The sequence below is a fragment of the Pan paniscus genome, chromosome 8 (assembly GCF_029289425.2).
Source record: "Pan paniscus chromosome 8, NHGRI_mPanPan1-v2.0_pri, whole genome shotgun sequence".
Taxonomy (NCBI): domain Eukaryota; kingdom Metazoa; phylum Chordata; class Mammalia; order Primates; family Hominidae; genus Pan; species Pan paniscus.
The window spans coordinates 27,951,478-27,974,958 of NC_073257.2; the positions used below are offsets into that span (position 1 = coordinate 27,951,478).

The following is a 23,481-nucleotide window of genomic DNA, read 5'->3' on the forward strand; positions in this document are numbered from 1 at the left end:
ACATGATGAAACCCTGTCTCTACTAAAAATACAAAAATTAGCCAGGTGTGGTGGCACACGCCTATAGTCCCAGCTACTCGGGAGGCTGAGACAAGAGAATCACTTGAACATGGGAAGCAGAGGTTGCAGTGAGCCGAGACTGTGCCACTGCACTCCAGCCTGGGTAACACAGCAAGACTCATCTCAAAAAAAAAAAAAAAAAAAGTGTAAAAAAATAGTATGTTTGCTTTGGGCTGATAATGGGAAATATATTTATGTAAAATTTTAATGGTAAAAAATTAAATTTCTTTAAAATGTCAGACAATAATACTATGCAAAATGTGATATAGAAGAAGCACTTTTTATTTTTATTTCTCAGGGTTTTTACCTTAAATAACTAATTACTGGCCATATTTGGGAAGTGTTGAAAAAAAGCAGACAATCTGAGGATGATGTGGACTTGAGGATCCAAAGGCACAGGTAAGAGATTTTTATTTTATTTTATTTTAATTAATTAATTAATTTGAGACAGGGTCTCACTCTGTTGCCCAGGCTGGAATGCAATGGTGCAATCTCGGCTCACTGCAACCGCCAACTCCCAGGTTCAAGTAATCCTCTTGCCTCAGCCTCCCGAGTAGCTGGGATTACAGGTGTATGCTATCACACCCTGCTAATTTTTGTATTTTTAGTAGAGACAGGGTTTCACCATGTAGACTGGCTACAATTAAATTTTGAATTTAATTCCTTTAATTTTAAAATTCAGAGACTATTTGGTTGAATAAAAAAATTGCTGCTAGTTATTCACTCAACAAAAATATTCACTCATGTATTAATATTTTCCTTATATTACTTCCTAAGATAAGGGCGCTCTCTCTCTCTCTCTCTCTCTCTCTCTCTCTCTATATATATATATATATATTTTTTTTTTTTTTTTGAGACAGTTTCTGTCACCCAGGCTGGAGTGCAGTGGTGCAATCTCAGCTCCATTGCAACCTCTGCCTCCCAGGTTCAAGCAATTCTCCTGCCTGAGCCTCCCGAGTAGCTGGGATTACAGGCACACACCACGAAGCCTGGCTAACTTTTGTATTTTTAGTAGAGACGAGGTTTCACCATATTAACCAGGCTGGTCTTAAACTCCTAACCTCAGGTGATCCACCCGTGTCGGCCTCCCAAAGTGTTGGGATTACAAGCCTGAGCCACCATGCCCAGCCTTATATATTCTTATATAAGGGTTAAACATTTATAATTTGTACATTTTGTCTTTTTTGTCAAACTGCCATAAAATTAATGATGAAAATAGCCTCTAAAGTTTCAAAAGAAACTCTTATCAAAATTCTTCCTTTGATGATCAATAGTTTCTTTAAAATCTCGCATAAATTCCACCTGTGTGGAAGAAAACACAGTAAGATGTCTTCTATAGTTTGGCACAGACATTTGGAGAACCAAACGGCGTGAACAGGAAGGAGTGGCTTACCGATTTAGCCAGGATGAGCGCGTCGCTCATGAGGTCCAGCAGGGGCGTCTCTGTGTGGATGTTGTAGAATGAGTAGGCGGCTTTGAGGCTCTTGTGAGCAGGGTGGTGCATCACCGTGGAGGGGAGCGTATAGAAGCTCAGGAAATCAGTCAGTTTACCGTTGGGGCTCTAGGAGCAAAGGTGCTGTCAGGCAGAGATCTCCTTGAACCAACTGCATACATGCATTTCCACTAACTGTTCTCTCCCTTGCCCCAGAGAACGAAAAGCAGTAAGTCACACTTCTTTCTCGGCAGTCCAATTTGGGGCCCCTTATATTGTGCTGTGTAGAGGCCAAGAAGGGCCTGGAGTTGGGACTTCAGCCTAAGTGCCCGTTGGTGATTTGCACAAAGTTCTTAGGAAGCAGAATGTCATGCCTGTAATCCCAGCACTTTGGGAGGATGAGGCAGGTGGATCATGAGGTCAGGAGTTCGAGACCAGCCTGACCAACATGGTGAAACCCCATCTCTACTAAAGATATGAAAACGTAGCCAGGTGTGGTGGCGCACACCTGTAATCCCAGCTACTTGGGAGGCTGAGGCTGGAGAATTGCTTGAACCCCAGAGGCGGAGGTTGCAGTGAGCCAAGACTGTGTCACTGCACTCCAGCCTGGGCGACAGGATGAGACTCAAAAAAAAAAAAAAAAAAAAAGAAAAGAAAGATAGAAGCAGAATGTCCTAAAAGGAAAGCTTCCCCTCAGGCTGACAAATGAGTCAATTCTTTAGACTAAGGGAACAGTGATAAAGCAGATTCATTGTTTTTGCAGAAATAAAATCTTTAAGGATTAGAGGGCTGCCTTCTCCAACTAAAAGATACTGTGTACTATCTCACACTGTCTTAGCACACAGAAAGAATTATATCAGGCCTAAGTAAGGTTGGGTAGAGTCTGGAAGCTGTTTGGAAGAGTTCGCAAGCTTGTGAAAGGTCTTACTACTGCACCAAAATATACACATATGAACAACTGGAGAATTTTGCAGCTATCAAAAATAAGGGATACAATGGATGACATTCATTTCATCATCACTGGCAAAGCTTCCAATACAAGAAATTAGCCAGTATTGTTCAGGTTGTTGTAATTAGCTGTGGTGGCCTTGCTGACTTTTAGAATATGATGTGTTTGAATTGTGCGGCTGAAGAGGCTGGACCACACACATGCCACTGCTAGTATTTCTTTCAGCAGAAAAGGAAATTCCAGAAGGATGTATGCTTTGGTTTTCAAAGGCTTCCGAGTCATTAGACCTTTCTTCAGCCAGCAAGAAACTAAAGGGGTTAATCTACAGTGATTCCCTACTGCTCTATATTAGCAGCTCAGTATTGGAGATGAATTCAACCTTCAGGTTTAATAAGGATTTTAGATTCTTCTAAGAATTTCTCATATCCATCTCATACGCTGAATTACTGCAGGCACCTGCAGAACCTGATTAGGTTCCCCACCCCATTTTCATCATCTGCTTTCAGAAAACTACTTCTTCACATTCATATTGCTGGTAAAATTACTGTTTCCTCTCTTGCTGTTAAAATGACCAGAGAATCACCAACTGTTGGGGAAGAGTGGGACGATCTTTCCATTGTCCCTCACACCCAATCAATTGTAAAGAATGATAAAAAACAAAACAAAACAAAAAAAAAAACCCACTCATAACAAAACCCACCATGGCACCATGTCTAGGTGGCTTATAAGCAACTTCTAACAACTTTCAAGGAATAAGTAATCCCTATTATTACATACACTGTTCCAGAGAAAAGAGAGGACAAGCTCTTCAGCTCATTCTAACTTTGGTATCAAGACAGGACAAGGACAGGGTAAGAAGGGGAAATTAATGGCCAACCTCAGTAGTGAGTATAGAAGATCCTAAGTAAAATATTAGCAAACTAGGGCTGAGCATGGTGGCTCACGCCTGTAATCTCAGCACTTGGGGAGGCCAAGGCGGGTGGATTTTCTGAGCTCAGAAGTTCAAGACCAGCCTGGCCAACGTGGTGAAACCCCATCTCTACTAAAATACAAAACATTAGCAGGGTGTGGTGGCATGCGCCTGTAGTTCCAGCTACACAGGAGGCTGAGGCACAAGAACTGCTTGAACCCAAGAGGCGGAGGTTGCAGTGAGCAGAGATTGCACCATTGCACTCCAGCCTGGGTGACAGAGCAAGACACTGTCTCCAAAAAAAATTTAAAAAAAAATTGGGAAACTAAATCTAAAAACAGAAGTAGTCTCACACAAATGGAAACCAAAAGAATGTGTCACTAGCAGACATACCCTGAGACTGGCTAAAGGAATTTCTTTAAATAGAAAGGAAATAATAAAAGAAGGAATCTTGAAGCATCAGGAAGGAGGGAAGAATAATAGAAAGAGTAGAAATTTGGGCTACATATAATAAATTATGCTTCTCCTCAAGCATCATTATTAATCAGTGTTACAAATCATACTTGATGATTAAAACAAAAATCATAATACTGTCTGATATTTAAGACAACAATATTTAAAAATGAAAAAGGTAAAGTGACCTAAATAAAAGTAAGGTGACTCAAAGTAATAAATGTTGTTACCAATCGACTATAAGTCACATATATATATTGTAATACTCACATCAACCATCATAAAAACTATACAAATACACCCAAAGGTACTATAAATAAAACAGTATCCTAAAATATATTCAAGTAATCCACAGCAAGGCAAGAAAAAAGAAACAGAGGAACAAGAACCAGAAGAAACATAAAGAAACCAAATAATCAAATGGTAGACTTAAGCTCTACCATACCAATAATCACCTTTTATGTAAGTGGTCTAAATACACCAATCAAAAGAAAGATCAGTAGTGTGGGTAAAGAAACATGACCCAGCTATAGGCTGTTTCCAAGAAACTCACTTCAAATTCAATAACATGAATAGTTTGAAAGTAAAAGGATGGAAAAAGTCCAAATAATTTTTAAAAGCAGGTCTGGTCATAGTAATATACAATAAAGTATACTCCAGAGCAAGGAAAATTATTAGAAAGAGAGGTATTACATTATGATAAAAAGATCAATCCACTAGGGAGACATAAAGAGCCTAATATACATGTGAGTATCAAACAAGAGGCCCAAAAGAAATCAAGAAAAACTGACAGTGTTGGAAGGAGAAATAGACAAATCCACAATTACAGCTGGGGACTTCCATGCCCCTCTCATCAAGTGATAGAACTGCTAGACAGAAAATCAGCATGGAAATAGAAGAGCTGAATAACTCAATTAATCAACATGATCCAATTGGCATACAAAGAACACTCCACACAGCAGTAGTGGTATACACATTTCATGCACCCATGGAATATCCATCAAGACAGTCCATATCCCGAGTAATAAAACAAACCTCAAGAGCCTTAAAATAATCAAAACCATACAGTGTGTGTTCTTTAACCATAATTGAATCAAACTAGAAATTTGTAACAGGGAGACAACAGAAAATCTCTAAACACAGCAAAATTGAACAGCACAATTCTAAGTAGGGGTGGGCTAAAGAGGAAGCCTCAAACGAAACCAAAAAATACACAGACGTGAATGACAATGAAGATACAACATACCAAAATATGTCAGAAATAGCTAAAGCAGTGCAGAGAGGGAAATTGATAGAACTAAATGCTTACTAGTAACAGGGAAAGGTCTCAAGTCAGTAAGTTCCTCCCTCAAGGAACTAGAAAAGAAGAGCAAAATAAACCCAAAGCAAGCAGACAGAAGGAAACAATAAACACAAGGGTAGAAATCAATGACACTGAAAATAGGAAAACAACAGGGAATATCCAACAAAAGTCTGGTTCTCTGGGAAACAAATCAATAAAATGATACAAGTCTACCAATATGGACAAAAATAAAGAAAGAGAAGACATGAATCACCAATATCTGGTATGAAACAAGAGATATCAGTACAGATCCCACAGCCACTAAAAGGATAACAAGGGAATAAAATGAACAACATTAATTACACTCATACATTCAACAATTTAGAAGAAATGGATGAACTCCTCAAAAACTATTAAAACTCAACCAAGATGAAATAGATCATCTGAATAGTGCTATAACCATTAAAGACATTTAGTCCATTATTTAAAAACTCCCAAAAAAGAAACAGCTAAGCTCAGATCATTTCAACTGGAGAATTCTAACAAACATTTAAAGAATTAACACCAATTCTCAATTTCTTCTAGAAAACAGAAGAGGAAATAATACTTCCCAACTCCTATTATGAGACCAGTATTCTCTTGATATCTAAACCAGACAGACATTACAAAAAAAGGCACTCCAGAGAGATATCTCTCATGAACTCAACAAATACTCAGCAAAATATTAGCAATCAATACAACAATGTATAAAAATAATTATACACCCCGACCAAGTGGATATTTTCTAGGAATGTAAGAGTGACCCAACATTTGAAAATCAATCAATGTAATCTAACATATCAACAGATTAAAGGAGAAAAATCATATGATTACATCTATTGAAGCAGAAGCAGCACTGGAAAAAATCCAATGCCCATTCATAAGAACCCTCAGCAAGTTAGAAATAGAGGAGAATGACCTCAAATTGATTAGGAGCACCCACAGAAAAACCTACAGCTAACATCATACTTCATGGTGAAAGAGTAAATGCTTTTCTCCCACCATCAAAAACACGACGAGGATGTCAACCTTCCCCACTCTTTCTCAACAAAGCACTGGAAGATCTAGGTCCTGCATTAATGCAAGACCAATAAATAAAGGCATCGAGATTGGAAAGGAAGCAATAAAGCTGTCCCTATTTGCAGATGACACATTGTCTATATAGAAATCACAAGGAATCTACACACAAACTCCTGGAACCAGTAAGTGATTTCAGCACTGTGGTAGGATACAAACACACAAAAGAAAGCATTTCTACAGGCTAACAATGAACATGCAGAAACTGAAATTAAAAACACAACACCATTATAATCGCCCCAAAGAAAGTGAAATATCTAGCTATACACTTAAGAAAACATGTACAGGATCTGGATGCTCTTAGAGAATGCTGATAAAAGAGATTTTAAAAGACCAAAAAAAATGTAGAGACATTCCATGTTCATGGACTGGAAGACTTTTCAATTATCCTCAAATTAATCTATCAGTGTAATGTAATCCCTATCAAAGTACCAGCAAGGTATTTTGTAGGCAAAAATAAGCTTATTCTAAAATGTATATGCAAAAGGCAAAGGAAATAGGTTAATTAAAATGATCTTGACAAACAAGAATAAAGTGGGAGGAATTACTCTACCTGATACTAAGGCTCCCTATATCACTATAGCAACCAGGTCAGTGTGGTATTAGTGAAAAGACAGACATGGAGATCAACGAAATAGAATATAGAGGACCCAGAAAGGAACACAATACAAAGTGTTAGTATTCAGCATATAAAAAACCTTTCACGGGCTGGGTACAGTGGCTCACGCCTATAATTCCAGCACTTTGGGAGGCCAAGGCAGGTGAATCACCTGAGGTCAGGAGTTCAAGACCAAGCCTGACCAACATGGTGAAACCCCGACTCTACTAAAAATACAAAAATTAGCCGGGCATGGTGGCGCATGCCTGTAATCCCAGCTACTTGGGAGGCTGAGGCAGGAGAATAGCTTGAACCTGGGAGGTGGAGTTTGCAGTGAGCCGAGATAGCGCCACTGCACTCCAGCCTGGGCAACAAGAGCAAAATTCCATCTCAAAACAAACAAACAAACAAAAAACCTTTCATAAATCAGTAAGACAACTACGGTCAAAAAGAAAAAACAGGCAAGTGATGTAAATAGCAAGTTCATAAAAGAAATAAACATGGCTAACAGATTGATGAGATACTCAAATTCATCAATAATGAGGATATAAATTAACAACAAGATACTGTTCCATACTCATCAGGTGGGCCTAAATAAATTTAAAATCTGACCATACCCACGTCTTGTGAGGATGCGAGGAAACAGGAACTCTCTTACACTGCTCAGGACCTTATTGTGGTGAGCTATTTGGCAATTTCTAATAATGTGAAAGATGGGTCCGACCACAGACTCAGCAGCTCTAATGATATGCCCTGGAAAGCAGTTCCCAAAATGTGGTCTGTGAACCCTGTGGGTACCTGAGACCCTTTCAGAAATCTGTGAGGTCAAAATGATTTTCATAACACTAAGAAGTTGTTTGCCTTGTTGACAAGTTACCATCAGCATCACGGTGCAAAGCAGTGCTGTGGGTAAAGCTGCTGGTGCCTTAGCACAAAACAAGACAATGGCACCAGACCACACTCATGGTCACCATATTTCTCAACACCACACCCTCATGGTTCAACAAATGGCGGTTTCACTTAAGCATGTCCTTGATAGAGTATTCAGAATTATTAATCTTATTAACTCTCAACCCTTTAGTACACATCTTTGTAATGTTCTGTGATGAAATAGAAGGAAGTGTGTGTAAATACTTCTGCTGCACGCTGAACACAAAGGGTGCTTCAAGGAGAAGCTTTATGTTTATCACCTTGTCTTTACCTCCACTACAAACGTGTCAATAATGTGCTCCCGGGGGAGGAACCAGTGGGCTACTTCCTCTTCATTCATCACTGGAGCCAGATGAAACTGCTTCAGGTAAGTGTTGATTAATTCTCGAACTGATTTGATATCTTTTGGTTCCATTGGTCTCAAACCTGAAGTCTTTGTAACCTTGTTGGAGGGGAAACAAAACAAATCCAGAAGTTCAGGTAGAAGAGGAGTGAAACGACTTTGCACTCAAAGTGTGGTCTGCAGACCAGCAGAATGAGCAGCACACGGGAGCTTGTTAGGGCTGCAGAGCCTGGCCCCGCCCCAGATCTAATGAATCCGAATCTGCAACTCAACAAGATTTCCTTGGGTTTGTACACACATTAAGGTTTGAGAAGAGCTGGGTTAAAATATAGGCGAGACAGACAATGTGTTGTATCTTCCTATCTGTGTGGCAAGTCTTTGGTCACTATTGCCCATGACCCAAACAAACATCAAAGGGAACACTACAAGTTCATGATGTACGCCAATACCCAAAACACACCAATGTATATACCAATGCCAAGAATATTAACAGTCTACATGATGGGACATAGCCAACTTAGCATGACTTCTGGAGTACAGGCAGCCCTCCGTATCCACTGGTTGTGCATCTGTGGGTTTGACCAACCTTAGACGAAAAATATTCGGGGAAAAAAAAACTGGATAGTTGCATCTGTGCTGATCATGTACAGACTTTTTTTCTTGTCATTATTTCTTAAAAATGCAGTGTAACAACTACTTACATAGCATTTAGATTGTATTTGACCTTATAAGTAATCCAGAGATGATTTAAAGTATACAGGACAGGGGGCATGGTGGCTCATGCCTGTAATCCCAGCACTTTGGGAGGCTGATGCTGGTGGATCATTTGAGGTCAGAAGTTCGAGACCAGCCTGGCAAACATGATGAAACCCTGTCTCTATGAAAAATGTAAAACTTAGCCAGGCGTGGTGACATGCACCTGTAATCCCAGCTACTCAGGAGGCTGAGGCAGGAGAATCGTTTGAAACTGGGAGGCGGAGGTTGCAGTAAACCATGATCACGCCACTGCACTCAAGCCTGGGAGACAGGGTGGGACTTCGTCTCAAAAATAAATAAATAAAGTATACAGGAGGATGTGCATACATTATATGCAAATACACAATGCTACGCCATCTTATATAAGGGACTTGAGCACCCAAGGATTCTGGTATCTGAGGGGTCCTAGAACCAATCCTTCATGGTTTCTGAGGGATGCTTTAAAACTGCCAAGTCTGACATTTTGAAAATACAACTGAGCAACTTGTTTTATTATGCAATAGCCCATTAAAAACGTGTGGTGATTTTGTTCTCTTGAACAAAAATGATATAGGAGTGAATCATATCAGGCTGGATGGGAAGGCAAGCATTGTTCATAGCCAAGTATTTTCTAAAGGCAAACGGGTTTACAGCCATACCAGCCTGAAAGCGTCCATCTTGTCTAACGGCAAATGGCTGCCAGGGACGCAGCCTGGCCTCTCCTGCCACATCTTCTGGGTAAAGGTGATCAGGGTAGGTGTCTTATCACTACTCCAGAGCTTTAGAATTTAAAAAATTAAGCCATAGGAATAAAAAACCTAAAAGTCAGGACAGGCCCCCATTTGAATTTGTTCAACTGTTGTCCTTGTAAAAGCTCCTGACATCACTTTGCTCTCTAGAACTGTTCAGGGGCCAGGGGACTTGAGACTAAAAGTCAGGAAGCCCAACAAACAGACAATTTTAAACTGAGAAATACAGTTTATTTTTTTCTGTAAACCTGATTTTTCCCCCTCTTGGAGAAACACTAGATACATTTTAAGAGATGAATAATCTGTATATAAATATTGCTACTCTACTTTTTCTGCCCTAAATGATTATTTTTAAAAATTTTATATAATCTAGCAGTTCCACTCTTAAGAAATATTTTTAAAGGAAAAACTTCCTGTAGAATTAGGTCATCACAATTCCTGCATGCCCCCAGGTGGAAGCCCAAGGGGGAAAACAGGTGTTTTTTTTGAGACGGAGTCTCACTCTTGTCACCCAGGCTGGAGTGCAATGGTGCGATCTCGGTTCACTGCAACCTCTGCCTCCTGGGTTCAATCGATTCTCTTGCCTCAGCCTCCCGAGTAACTGGGATTACAGGCGCCTGCCACCATGCCCGGCTAATTTTGTATTTTTAGTAGAGACAGGGTTTCACCACGTTGGCCAGGCTGGTCTCAAATGCCTGACCTCAGGTGATCTGCCCACCTCGGCCTCCCAAAGTGCTGGGATTACAGGTGTGAGCCACCACACTAGGCCAAGGAAAATAGGTTTTCTCCTGAGTGCCAGCTGTCATCAACTATTAGCTGTGCTGGGGTTTCTAAGCTTCAGTGACACACAGTGCTGATTGATTATCGATTAGCTGGGGGAAAGGGGAATGGGAGGTGCATGCTCTGTATTTATACACCAACAGTCCTCAGCTGAATATTTACTATGAGCCATTCTATTATGATGATGTCATGTCTAAAGCACTGCAGCTAAAATGCCATTTAATAATCTAAATTTAGAGAATTTAAGTCCTTCACATTTAACAGGCAATGCATACCTTTAGTCTTTTAGTACCTCTCAAAATCAATGAGTCAGAAATGTCCAGATCTCCACTGGAAATAAATAAGCACTTCTAAATGCTAGTGGGAAGACCAAAACCATATAAAATATATATCATAGTCATTTAAAAAATTAGTTTCTGCTATGAGGCAGACTTAGCTTGATAAATTTCAAATAGCCTTTCTCAATATCAGAATTTTTTTTCTTTTGTTACTGGTTCAGTAACAATCAACAATATCAAGCAATTAGATGAATTAATGAAAGCCACAGGATATATGATATCTGTTAATAGAGAACATTCAGAAATGAAAAAAAAAATTTGCCAACTTCCTTCTAGAGCAAAACATTCTTCTGGAGCACAATTCTCATTCATTGAATATCCAACTGTGAAACCACTAAAGCAACTGCCCAGCAGATCGCCTTAAAGCAGGAGTTCTCAAATATTTTGGTCTTGGGACCCTTTTATACTCTTTTTTTTTTTTTGAGATGGAGTCTTACTCTGTCGCCCAGGCTGGAGTGCAGTGGTGTGATCTCAGCTCACTGCAACCTCTGCCTCCCGGGTTCAAGTGATTTGATCCTGCCTCAGCTTCCCAAGTAGCTAGGATTACAAGCACGTGCCACCACGCCCAGCTAATTTTTTGTATTTTTAGTAGAGATGCAGTTTTATCGTACTAGCCAGGATGGTCTCGATCTCCTGACCTTGTGATCTGCCCACCTCGGTCTCCCAAAGTGCTGGGATTACAGGCATGGGCCACTGCACCCGGCCTACGCTGTTAATAATGACTGAGTACCTCCAAAGAGCTTTGCTTATGGGGGTTATATATATCCACACTTATCGCATTAGAAATCAAAACTCAGAACATTCTTAAACAAAAGACTACAGAAATACACATGCCACATGGCCTCTGGAAGACTTCACAGTATACTCAGAAGAGAATGAAAGTGAAAAAATTACATATTAGTGTTATTATGAAAATAGTTAAAAAAAAAATGACTGCATAGATTCAAAGATCTTGGGGGACTTCCAGAGGTCCCTGGGCCACACTTTGAGAACTGCTATCTTAGGTCTCTAAAGGTTAGAAAAATAAGTAGCAGAATTTAGACAAGCAATATGTTGCCTAAATTCAGGTAAAAAGTATCATAAGTTTGGCAACTTATAAGCATTTTGAACAAATTTTTATAGAAGCATTAAAGCATAAGAGCACACCAGGATGTACCAGCTATAAAAAACAGAAAGTCCTAGAAAACAGGGTAAGAATATTTACATTCGCTGACTAATAGCTAAAATAATCTGTGTAAGAATGAAATACTACCAGGCACGGTGGCTCACACCTGTAATCTCAGCACTTTGGGAGGCTGAGGCAGGCGGATCACGAGGTCAAGAGATCGAGACCATCCTGGCCAACATGGACTAAAATACAAAAATTAGCTGGGTGTGGTGGCACGTGGCTGTAGTCCCAGCTACTCAGGAGGCTGAGGCAGGAGAACTGCTTGCATCCAGGAGGCGGAGGTTGCAGTGAGCCAAGATCGCGTCACTGCACTCCAGCCTGGCGACAAAGCGAGACTTCGTCTCACAAAAAAAAAAAAAAAAAAAAAAGAAATAACTTTTGAAAAGCAAAACAAACACTCAAATTATAACTATTGTCCTCAGAAAGAAGCAGGAAGGCTATTGGGCTTAGATTAAAATGGCTAGCTTCCGTATAATGGAATAGTGAAGCGGTCATGTTTTCTGAGAGTTCAATAAAATGCAGAGAATCATTTCCAGTAAATAAGAAAAATCTCAGTTTCATAAGCAAACTCTGTATCTGAACCAGATATCCTTTCCCATGGCCCAACTAATATGCATGATTCATGGGCCTCTACGTAGATTGAAATCTGTGTAAAATCTGCTTATAAGTACATAAGGAAATGAAGCTCAGAGCTCTATTAAAAAACAAGTAGTGTTGTTATCTGTCAAGTATGTGGTACAAACCGTTTGAGAGCCAAGATTCCAGAGAAGAGATGTAAGCAATGATTATGGTTATTTATATGATTCAAAAAGGAGCAAACAGAATGCTAACCACTAAAAAAACCATCTAATGCCACTAAATATAGAACACCTTATATGCCTCGACATGTCTAAGCAAGCACACCCTCCTTGCAGCACAGTGCTAAGACCTTAGTGGATCATTCTCTGACTTCTGCTTTTTATCAACATCAAATTACCTTTCAGCTCATTGACACAGATGCGCAAAATCGAACTTGGAAATACTCAACACCAGATCAAAAAAACAAAACAAAATAAAATCTCCCCAAACACTGAAAGGGTAGGGAGGCATCGTAAGGTGTGTTTCTTGGGGAAACCTTAGTATTTTAGGTAACAGTTGTGAATGGCGCAGGCCCTGCGACAGCTCTGCTTCTGGCCAGCAGACTCTGAGCAAGTCAATCTGTGTTCTCATGGCCCCTTCTGTGCTATGGGGATAAGGACCCATCCTCCTGTGGCTGTTGTGATTAGTAAATGAGACTACGGCTGTTAAATGTCGAGCATAACGCCGGCCACAATAAATGTTAGCTCCTATATTCAAAAGTCCATGAAAAAGACAGAAAGCTGGCACTCCTATAAGCAAAAACAGTAACAATGAAGCAGAAAATGAGATTGATCTATACAGCAAAAGCTGTATTCCATAGGTTTGCTTTTACGCTGAATGGTACAAAAATGTTCTTAAATAACTTGACTGCTAGCAGTGGTATCACCCATCTGGGCCCATAGGAGAGGAAGGGGCATCTGGTATATGCAGTTCTGTCCAGTTTAACTCAAGAGGCAGACACCCAAGGGACTGCTGCCAGCACCTTCCAATTTCATAATATCTGTACTTTAATCTCTCTTTTATTCTATTAATTTACTCTTTATTTTCCTTTCCTTTCCTATGACTTAAAAGGGGGAAAGGAGACTGGGGCAAGCCAATGAGAGCTGTTTGCACCTTGACAATCGTCCTTTTCTGCCTTGATTTATGCTGTACTCACAGTGAGACATTCAGTGAGGCTGAGCCATGGTGTCCCCACAGTGGGTAATGTTAGAGGGGATGGCAGAGGCAGAGGGAGCTAACAGGGAAACATGGAGGTCTGGGGCCTGCATCCCAAGCCCTCCACTTGGTGATATTAACACATCCTCGCCTAAGTGCCAACTGTCACATACCTCAGTTTCTTCATCTGTAAAATGGGGATAAGAAGTACTAACTTCAAAAGGTTGCTGTGAGAATAAATTGAATAATGTATTTGAAAGCACTTCATAACCTTCAATTTATGGGTGGGGGAAAGGCAGTCACTATCACAGCACGACTGGAACAGGACTGCTACCGGGAACCCAGGTTCACTGGAAGTAAGATGCCACAGTCTGGTTTCATAATAAACGCCTATACCCAGGAGAAGATTGACTCTTGTACAAAAATATTAAGGCTGATGAATGGAGTCAAGTCAAAAATAGCTTTAGCACTTTAAGAAAATCATTGTGAGTAAACCAATGGTATGTGCTAAAACTCCTTATTCTTTACTCCATTGTAGGCAACCTACATGTAAGTGTGTCTTTTCCTTGTACGTAAGCTAGGCTGCTTGAGGTTCAAGAAACTGAAATTTGGAGAGACCAAAGTGGAACAGCATTTGCCCATAGTGAAAAAAAGAGGCATTCTTGAAGTTTGTATGTATGTATGTATGTATGTATGTATGTATGTATGTATGTATGTATTTAGTTATTTATGAGATGGAGTCTCGCTCTGTGGCCAGGCTGGAGTGCAATGGCACGATCTCAGCTCACTGCAACCTCTGCCTCCTAGGTTCAAGCGATTCTCCTGCCTCAGCCTCCCTAGTAGCTGGGACTACAGCCATGTGCCACCATCCACAGCTAATTTTTTAATTTTTAGTAGAGATGGGGTTTCACCACGTTGGCCAGGGTGGCCTCGATCTCTTGACCTTGTGATCTGCCTGCCTTGGCCTCCCAAAGTGCTGGGATTACAGGCGTGAGCCACCGCGCCTGGCCGAAGATTTTATTTCAATTCACACGTCGCAACACTTCAAACAAAAGATCCCATGAGTGGCGCACAGATTCTAAGATGGCCCCCAGTGATCCCACCTCCTGGGGTTCACAGCTGGTGTGATCTGCTCCTGTTACGTGTGGGCAGGACCTGTGATTTGGTTCTAACCAATAGAAATGGCAATGGCGGCTGGGCGCAGTGGCTCACACCTGTAATCCCAGCACTTTGGGAGGCTGAGGCGGGTGGATCACCTGAGGTCAGGAGTTCGAGACCAGCCTGACTAATATGGTGAAACCCCGTCTCTACTAAAAATACAAAAATTAGCTGGGCGTGGTGGTGCACACCTGTAATCCCAGCTACTTGGGAGGCTGAGGCAGGAGAATCGCTTGAACTCAGGAGGCGGAGATTGCAATGAGCTGAGATTGTGCCATTGCACTCCAGCCTGGACAACAGAGCGAGCCTCCATCTTAAAAAAAAAAAAAAAGAAAAGAAATGGCAATGGCGACTGGATGTCACTTTCATGAATCACCTGCATAGGGTTCTGACTTCCATCGTGCCAGCAGATCCTCTCTATAGACTCTCTCTCTCGCTGGCTTTGATGAACAAGCTGCCATGCTGTGAGCTACCCTATGGAGAATCCAACGTGGCAAAGAACTGAGGCCCTTGGTCCAACAGCCAGTGAGGAACTCAATCCTGCCAACAACTACAGGAGCATGGAAATGGATCCTTCCCTAGTCAAGTTTCAGATGAGACCTCAGCCCTGGCTGACACCTGGGTGGCAACTTCAGGAGAGACCCTGAACAAAGCACAGGACTCAGCTAAGCTGTGACTGGATTTCTGGCCCACAGAAGCTGTGTGATAATAAATGTTGTTTTAAGCAGCTCAGTTTGTGGTCATTTTTTACATGGCCATAGATAACTAATATAGCCAAGCCCCAAATAAAGCCCAGTCTAGAAAGCACATTTATATTTTTCCCTATTAAAAATGATAACTTGGCTGGGCGTGGTGGCTCACACCTGTAATCCCAGGACTTTGGGAGGCCAAGGCAGGCGGATCACAAGGTCAGGAGTTCAAGACCAGCCTGGCCAACACGGTGAAACCCCATCTCTACTAAAAATACAAAAATCAGTTGGGTGTGGTGGCACACACCTGTAATTCCAGCTATTTGGGAGGCTGAGGCAGGAGAATTGTTTGAACCCGGGAGGTGGAGGTTGCAGTGAGCCAACATCCAGCCACTGCACTCCAGCCTGGGTAACAGAGCGAGACTCTGTCTCAAAAAATAAAAAAAATAAAAAAAATAACTTTTCGCCAGGCGTGGTGGCTCACGCCTGTAATCCCAGCATTATGGGAGGCCGAGGCAGGCGGATCACAAGGTCAGGAGATCAAGACTATCCTGGCTAACATGGTGAAACCCCGTCTCTACTAAAAATACAAAAAATTAGCCGGGCATGCTGGCGGGCGCCTATAGTCCCAGCTACTCAGGAGGCTGAGGCAGGAGAATGGCGTGAACCCAGGAGGTGGAGCTTGCAGTGAACCGAGATCGCGCCACTGCACTCCAACCTGGGTGACACAGCGAGATTCCATCTCAAAAAAATAAAAAATAAATAAAATAATATAAATAACTTTTCGCTGGGTGCAGTGGCTCATGCCTGTAATGTCAGCACCTTGGGAGGCTGAAGCAGGCGGTTCACTTGAGGTCAGGAGTCTGAGGCCAGCCTGGCCAACATGGTGAAACCCCATCTCTATTAAAAATACAAAAATTAGCCGGGTGTGGTGGCAGGTGCCTGTAGTCCCAGCTACTTGGGAGGCTGAGGTGGGAGAATCGCTTGAACCTGGGAGGCAGAGGTTGCAGTGAGCTGAGATTGTGCCATTGCGCTGAAGGGGCAACAGAGCAAGACTGTCTCCAAAAAAAAAAAAAAAAAAAAAATGACAACTTTTCACATTGAGAACGAGATAGTTTAAGAAGATGATAATTTAATGAGACATTATTTCCACTCGCTGGGTCTCTCCTCTACACTTGATTCCTGAGTTCCAACGCATTAAGAGATCAGCAGCCTTGGACTTTTCTTCCTTCTTACTTAACAGACCATATATTTCCCAAATTTCAAAACTTACTTGCCTTGAGTTCAGTCTTATCCAACTACCAATGAAACAACTTTAAGAGCCTTGGGAAAAAAGGAAAGATTGGCATTTCCAAACAAACTCCCTACCTTCCCTAGCTCCCGAGTTCCATGAAATCTCTTTCGCTCCATATTCACTTCCTCAGACACACCAGTCAGTTTTTAGACTCCTGCAAATAATTTTTTCTGCATTAAAAGCGTCAGTTGTTACAGCTTCAAAAAACTGCAAATCATTCTTACTTACATCTGGAAGTCTGTATAGCTTCATTGTTCTCTGTAAAGTCATATTTCTACTCAAGTGAGAAAATTTCACTTCTACCAATTTTCTGGGGTTTAGTGATCGATGCCAGTATCTGGAATACAATAAAGGTTTTAAAATCAAATTGATTTCTAACTCTACAAGTTTTCACTCTTTGTCTCAGCTTGGCTGTTACATAAGCATTTACTGAATACTTACGTTGTACTAGACAGAGGCCCTCATCCTATGTCATCATTTTATCTGTCAATTTTTAATCTCTAAAATACATCTTATACTCCAGTTATGTTCCTCAGGAGTTTGTGACCTTTCATCTTTTTCACTAAAGAGGAATCTTAAAACTGCAAAGGAAATATTAGTTGGCTGGGCACGGTGGCTCATGCCTGTAATCCCAGCACTTTGGGAGGCTGAGGTGGGCAGATCACTTGAGGCCAGGAGTTCAAGACCAGCCTGGCCAACATGGTGAAACCCCATCTCTACTAAAAATACAAAAATTAGCCAGGCATGGTGGTGTGCACCTGTAATCCCAGCTACTCGGGAGGCTGAGGCAGGAGAATCGCTTGAACCTGGGAGGCAGAGGTTGCAGCAGTAAGCCGAGATCATGCCACTGCACTCCAGCATGGGCAACAGAGCAAGACCATCTCACACACACACAAAAAAGAAATATTAATCATACCCAGGTTTCCAAGTGTGTAAGGACCATCACTGATTCTACAAAAGGCCAATCAGAAAGTTTAAAAACATGAAAATAAATCCCCTAAATTAGTCGCCTTCACTTTTACAGCCTACACACCAAAGAAAACAACTTTTTGAAAACTAGCTTAAATTTCTTCAGTGATTCCAGGCTCTGGGATAAGTGATTTATATTAAAATATACCCGTGAAGTCTAGTATTCCATTTACTTAACGAATGTAATAATTTAATAGTATATAATAATTTTAAGTTTCATCTTATTTGAGTCAATAAAAACAGTGGTGAGGGGTGGGGAGATAAACTCTGATGTTTTAGAAACAGGTTAGTCTTGTGGGAATCTGATCATTTTCTCACTGGAATAACCTGTGAAAGCTTGACTAGTGCAGACGAAGTTGTAAAAACATAGCTTAGGTCTTCCTACTCTGAACAAACAAATACATCTGAGGCTTTTGAATGGATGCTTATTAGACTTTCAGGACACTTTGGTGGTGCTGCAAAGCATGGCAGAAAACTGATCATTGGGGTGGAAAGAAAATGGTATGACATTGGAATTTTAAGATCATCATGTCCTAGGTTTTCCCATGTAGAGACAGCATTCATCTTTCACATGGAATAGACTTAGAAGTATAGATCCACACGAGGTCAGGAGTTCAAGACCAGCCTGACCAACATGGTGAAACCCTGTCTCTACTAAAAATACAAAAATTAGCTGTGTGTGGTGGCACATGCCTGTAATCCCAGCTACTCGGGAAGCTGAGGCAGGAGAATCACTTGAACCCGGGAGGCGAGTTTGCGGTGAGCCAAGATCACGCCACTGCATTCCAGCCTGGGCAACAGAGCAAGAGTCTGCCTCAAAAAAAAAAAAAAGTATAGATCCAGCATCATTAGTAGGAAAATGTCAAAAACTTTTTTTTAATCACCAAGTGGCAAATGATATACCAGAAAGAATACTGGACTTGGTGATTCTAGGTTCTAGTCTCCATCTCTGCTACCAGCAAAAACTACATCTAGCAGAACAGTGGTGAGGCTCAACATTTTTGATAAAGGGAGGACCTGAGGTAGAAATATGGTACTGGTACCTGCATGTGGCTATGGGCTTAGGAAGAACCACTCCCGCGGTGTACACAGCCTGGAAGATCCCTTCCAGGTTCACTCTTCTAGTGATCTCCCGGATTAGCACTGGGGCTACCCGTTTCGATCTCAACTTCTTATGAACACAAAGAAAGTTGATTTCCACCATCTTCTTCACACTAAGAAATAAAGATGGTGAAGATTAAGAGTCAAAACGAGATTCAAAATGAAGAGTCAACACATTTTAAAAAATAAGATGATACCCAGGAAATATCCAAGAATGAGAATGCAGGCTGGGAACACTGGCTCTCGCCTGTAATCTCAGCACTTTGGGAGGCCAAGGCAGGTGGATTGCTTGAGACCAGGAGTTCCAGACCAGCCTGGGCAACACTGAGACTCTCATCTCTACAAAAAACAGAAACACCAGCCAGTCATGTTGCCGCATGCATGTGGTCCCAGCTACTTGGGAGGCTGAGGTGGAAGGATCACTTGAGCCTGAGAGGCAGAGGGTGCAGTGAGCCATGATTGCATCACTGCCCTCCAGCCTGGACAACACAGCAAGGCCCTGTCTCAAAAAAAAAAAAAAAAAAAAAAAAAAAGAAAAGAAAGAAAAAGAAAAAAAAGAACATAAAGGCCATTCTATTTTCTTCTTTCTTTTTTTTTTTTTTTTGAGACAGATTGTCGCACTGTCACCCAGGCTGGAGTGCAATGGCGCAATCTTGGCTCACTGTAACCTCTGACTCCTGGGTTCAAACGATTCTCCTGCGTCAGCCTCCTAAGTAGCTGGAATTACAGGTGCACGCCACCATGCCCAGCTCATTTTTGTATTTTTAGTAAAGACAGGGTTTCACCATGTTGGCTACGCTGGTCTCGCATTCCTGACCTCATGATCCACCTGCCTCGATCTCCCAAAGTGCTGGGATTATAGGCGTGAACCACCGCGCCTGGCCTAAAAGCCATTCTTTAACACAATATTTAACAAAAATATTCTATCACTTAGACATTTCACAAATTCAGACGGAAACACTATTCCCCATATCTCCCTGCCAAAATGATTGTAAAACGCACGGAGGCTCCAACCCTCTTGTTCTAAATACATTTTGGGACTTTGGTCCGTTATACGTTTTCAGTTTAGAAACTGGATCAGCTATGGCTCTTTACGCTTCTTTCTTTTTTTTTTTTTTTTTTTTTCCTTTTTTGAGATGAGGTCTCGCTATGTCGACCAGGCTGGTCTCGACCTCCTGGCCTCAAGCAATCCTCCCATCTCAGTCTCCCAGTGCTAGGATTACAAGCATGAATCACTACAACCTGCCCGTCTTTAAGTTTCTAGATCTGTTTTTCCTAAATTATGGTAATAACTGAGTCATCCTGGTGCAGAATCTGATAAGATGTTGCTTTGGAGTGTGATACAAACCCCTGGGACCCCTGAGAGGGGCTTTGAGCAGACCAGAGCTGGTGCGCTCTGAACTACAGTAAACCTCCTAGATCTTCAAATCCTGTTCCTGGTTCTGTTTCCAGGTACACACTTCATTTGGCACAAAATATTCCTTGAGATCAAATGCTTTTCACAGTAAATAAGCTAACCTAATACACTGACAAGTAAAGAGACCAATTATATATGACATCTTTGACTTTCATAGCTGGATCTTTGACTTTCCAGGCTGGAGATCCAAACTAAAAGTGCAATGTATCCTATGGAGAGAAAGCTTTATCTCTCCTAAAAAATTTTTAAGTAATTTTTTTTTTTTGAGATGAAGTCTTGCTCTGTCACCCATGCTGGAGTGCAGTGGTGTAATCTTGGCTCACTGCAATCTCTTCCTCCTGGGTTCAAGTGATTCTCGTGCCTCAGCCTCCCAAATAGCTAGGATTACAGGCACGTGCCACTATGCTGGCTAATTTTTGTATTTTTAGTAGAGATGGGGTTTCGCCATGTTGGCCAGGCTGGTCTCGAACTCCTGACCTCAAGTGATCTGCCAGCCTCGGCCCCGACCAAAGTCCTGGAATTACAGGTGTGAGCCACTGTGCCTGGCCAAGGCTTCGTTTATTCTGATACATATATGTGTGAGCATGTATGAGATTGAGAGGCAGAGAGAGAAAAAGAGAAAAAGAAACCATTGTCCTTTATTTTTATTCACAGTCCGTTTTTTTTTTACTACTTAATAAATTTATATTTTAAAGCAGTTTTAGGTTCACAGCAAAACCAATCAGAGAGTTTCCATAAAGCCTCTGCCTCCACACATACACAACCTCCCTGACCACCGGACAGCTTGCATTCAGTCATTTTTTTTTTATTTTTATTTTTTTTGAGATGGAGTTTTGCTCATGTTGCCCAGGATGGAGTGCAGTGGCGCGATCTCAGCTCACCGCAACCTCCGCCTCCTGGGTTCAAGCAATTCTCCTGCCTCAACCTCCTGAGTAGGTGGGATTACAGGTGCCTACCACCACGCCCAGCTAATTTTGTATTTTTAGTAGAGATGGGGTTTCACCCATGTTGACCAGGCTGGTCTTAAACTCCTGAGCTCAGGTGCTCTATCTGCCTCAGCCTCCCAAAGTGCTGGGATTAGAGGTGTGAGCCACTGCGCTTGGCCTGCATTCAGTAACTTTTAAAGGCCTAATCTAATTGTAATTCTTAGAAAATAAACATATAAAAATGGCATGGACGAGCTTAAACATGTACCTGTCATAAATCCGAATGTTTGCTGGGATGGCACTTATGAACCCGACCAGTTTTTTATTTGAAGACACTCTGACCCCACAGTGCCACTGCAGGAGCCAGCCTGGTGGACGCAGAGCCCTGAGGTCACGGTAGACAAGAAAACAGGCACCAGTTATTGTCCAAGAATACAGGAACAGACGCAGGAGTCCCCAAGTCAACAGCGCCTATCCACGACATCTGTGATCGATGAGACTTACCACAACAGGAACTCGGGTGAATAGTCAAATCGGAACATATTGTCATCATCTTCTACGTAATTCTCATTTAACAACGTGTATAACTCCTTGAGCTATAAGATAAAACAAGTGTCCTATGCATGGTGCTCAGAATCAACTTAGAAGCAATGTGTGAATGCAGGAGTTGAATTTAAGAGGTTTTTACTCACTCACCACTTCGGCATCACTCAAGTCTAAAGTGTCCCACATAAAACCCTGTGGCAAAGAATACGGTTCTTGGCGTACGTTGTCTTTATCTGGTTCAATTGCACCATGAGATGTTATGACTTCATCTGAACAGGGAGAGAAAGAGAAAAAAGAAAGGCAAAAAGCGAGAATATTAAATGACAAAGTATTCTAACCATCCAAAGTGGTCAGTGACATAAGCAAAATCTGACTTAGGGCCCTCGGGTTTCAGATAATCTTTAAAAAGATGCTGTTATATCAAGCGCCTCTGGACGGAAACAGGAAAGCTAGGCAGTGGTGTGAAATCATTGCTGTTTCACCAATTATTTTTCTTTTCTTTTTTCTTTTGAGACGGGGTCTCACTCTGTCGCCAAGGCTGGAGTGCAGTGGTGCAATCATGGCTCACTGAAGCCTCCAACTCCTGGGCTCAAGCGATCCTCTCTCCTCAGCCTCCCAAGTAGCTGGGACTAGAGTTGTACAACACAGTGCTCAGCTAATTGTTAAATTTTTTTTGTAGAGACGGAGTCTCATTATGTTGCCCAAGCTGATCTCAAACTCCTGGGTTCAAGTGATCCTCCCACCTCAGCCTCCCAAAGTGCTGGGATTGTAGGTGTGAGCCACCACAGCTGGCCTATTTTGCCAATTAAATGAAAGGAGAAATCCTTTGTCATCCAGTGACAAAGATGACATTACAAAACAACAGTGATTCCGAGTCTCAAGGCCTACAATGCAGCCTTATCTTACACACTGTCATAAGCAATGTAGGTTTCATTCAACAGCCTTGGGAGGTGTGTTCTTTTTACTGCATTTCCACAAACTGGGAGAGGAAAGGGCTGCGGTGACCTCTGCCCCTCCCAGCAAAACCTAAAAATAATTTCAAGGCTGGTTACTTCTCCCCATCTGAACTGCTAGCAGCGTAGTTCAGGCCATCACAATTTCTAGTGATTTCCACCAAGAAGAGTTTCCCAAGTCCTTCTCTGCAGAGCTTCCCAACATGGTAGGACTAAAACCCAGGCTCTTCCCCATGGCTGCTGCCTGCCTCGGCCCCTCTCCACACCCTCCCTGCCCCCTGCTCCCAGTGCTCTGGCCATGATGACCGGGGCAGGCCTCAGCTCAGGGCCTTCCTGGTGCCTTCCTTCGGCTTGAGGCCCTCTGGTCCTCAAGGGACGGGCCCCTTGGAATTCCCGACAGAAGCTTACGCATCACACGTCACTTTCTCCCAGCATCTGTTGCTTAACTAAAGCCTTTCTCTACCTCAATGTGGCCCCTCCTCCCCAGCCTGGCCACCTTTTGTCCTACTTTTCCACCACTGTTTCCAGGTGTGTGCCCTGGACTATGCCTGGCATTTAATAACAGACACTCAACAGACACCTGCTCCATGAGGGACCTTCAGGGCCTGGTCCTTCCATCACAGAACCTTATATACATTTTTAATACTCTAATGGGCTAGGTGCTGTGGCTCACACCTGTAACCCCAGCACTTTGGGAGGCCAAGGCAAGTGGATCACTTGAGCCCGGGGGGTTCGAGACCAGCCCAAGCAACATACTGAAACAGCATCTCTACAAAAAAATACAAAAATTAGCCAGGTGTGGTGGTGTGCAC

General features: G+C 42.0%; 1 protein-coding gene across 8 annotated transcripts in view; it reads right to left on the bottom strand.

The window, feature by feature from the left end:
- The window catches only part of NMT2 (N-myristoyltransferase 2), a 63,459-nt gene that overhangs the window by 5,626 nt on the left and 34,352 nt on the right, over positions 1-23,481 (bottom strand). For 5 of the 8 annotated variants that reach the window (XM_057298823.2, XM_063607279.1, XM_057298824.1 and 2 more), the window contains 7 exons: positions 21,867-21,985; positions 21,675-21,766; positions 21,439-21,555; positions 18,770-18,940; positions 16,986-17,094; positions 8,002-8,172; positions 1,454-1,621 (listed from right to left, as the gene is read on the bottom strand). In XM_057298823.2, coding sequence (XP_057154806.1) covers positions 1,454-1,621; positions 8,002-8,172; positions 16,986-17,094; positions 18,770-18,940; positions 21,439-21,555; positions 21,675-21,766; positions 21,867-21,985 — 947 coding nt within the window. The remainder of the gene's footprint in view (positions 1-1,453; positions 1,622-8,001; positions 8,173-16,985; positions 17,095-18,769; positions 18,941-21,438; positions 21,556-21,674; positions 21,767-21,866; positions 21,986-23,481) is intronic. The other 3 variants (XM_057298826.2, XM_057298825.1, XM_055092439.2) reach the window with 1 other exon arrangement.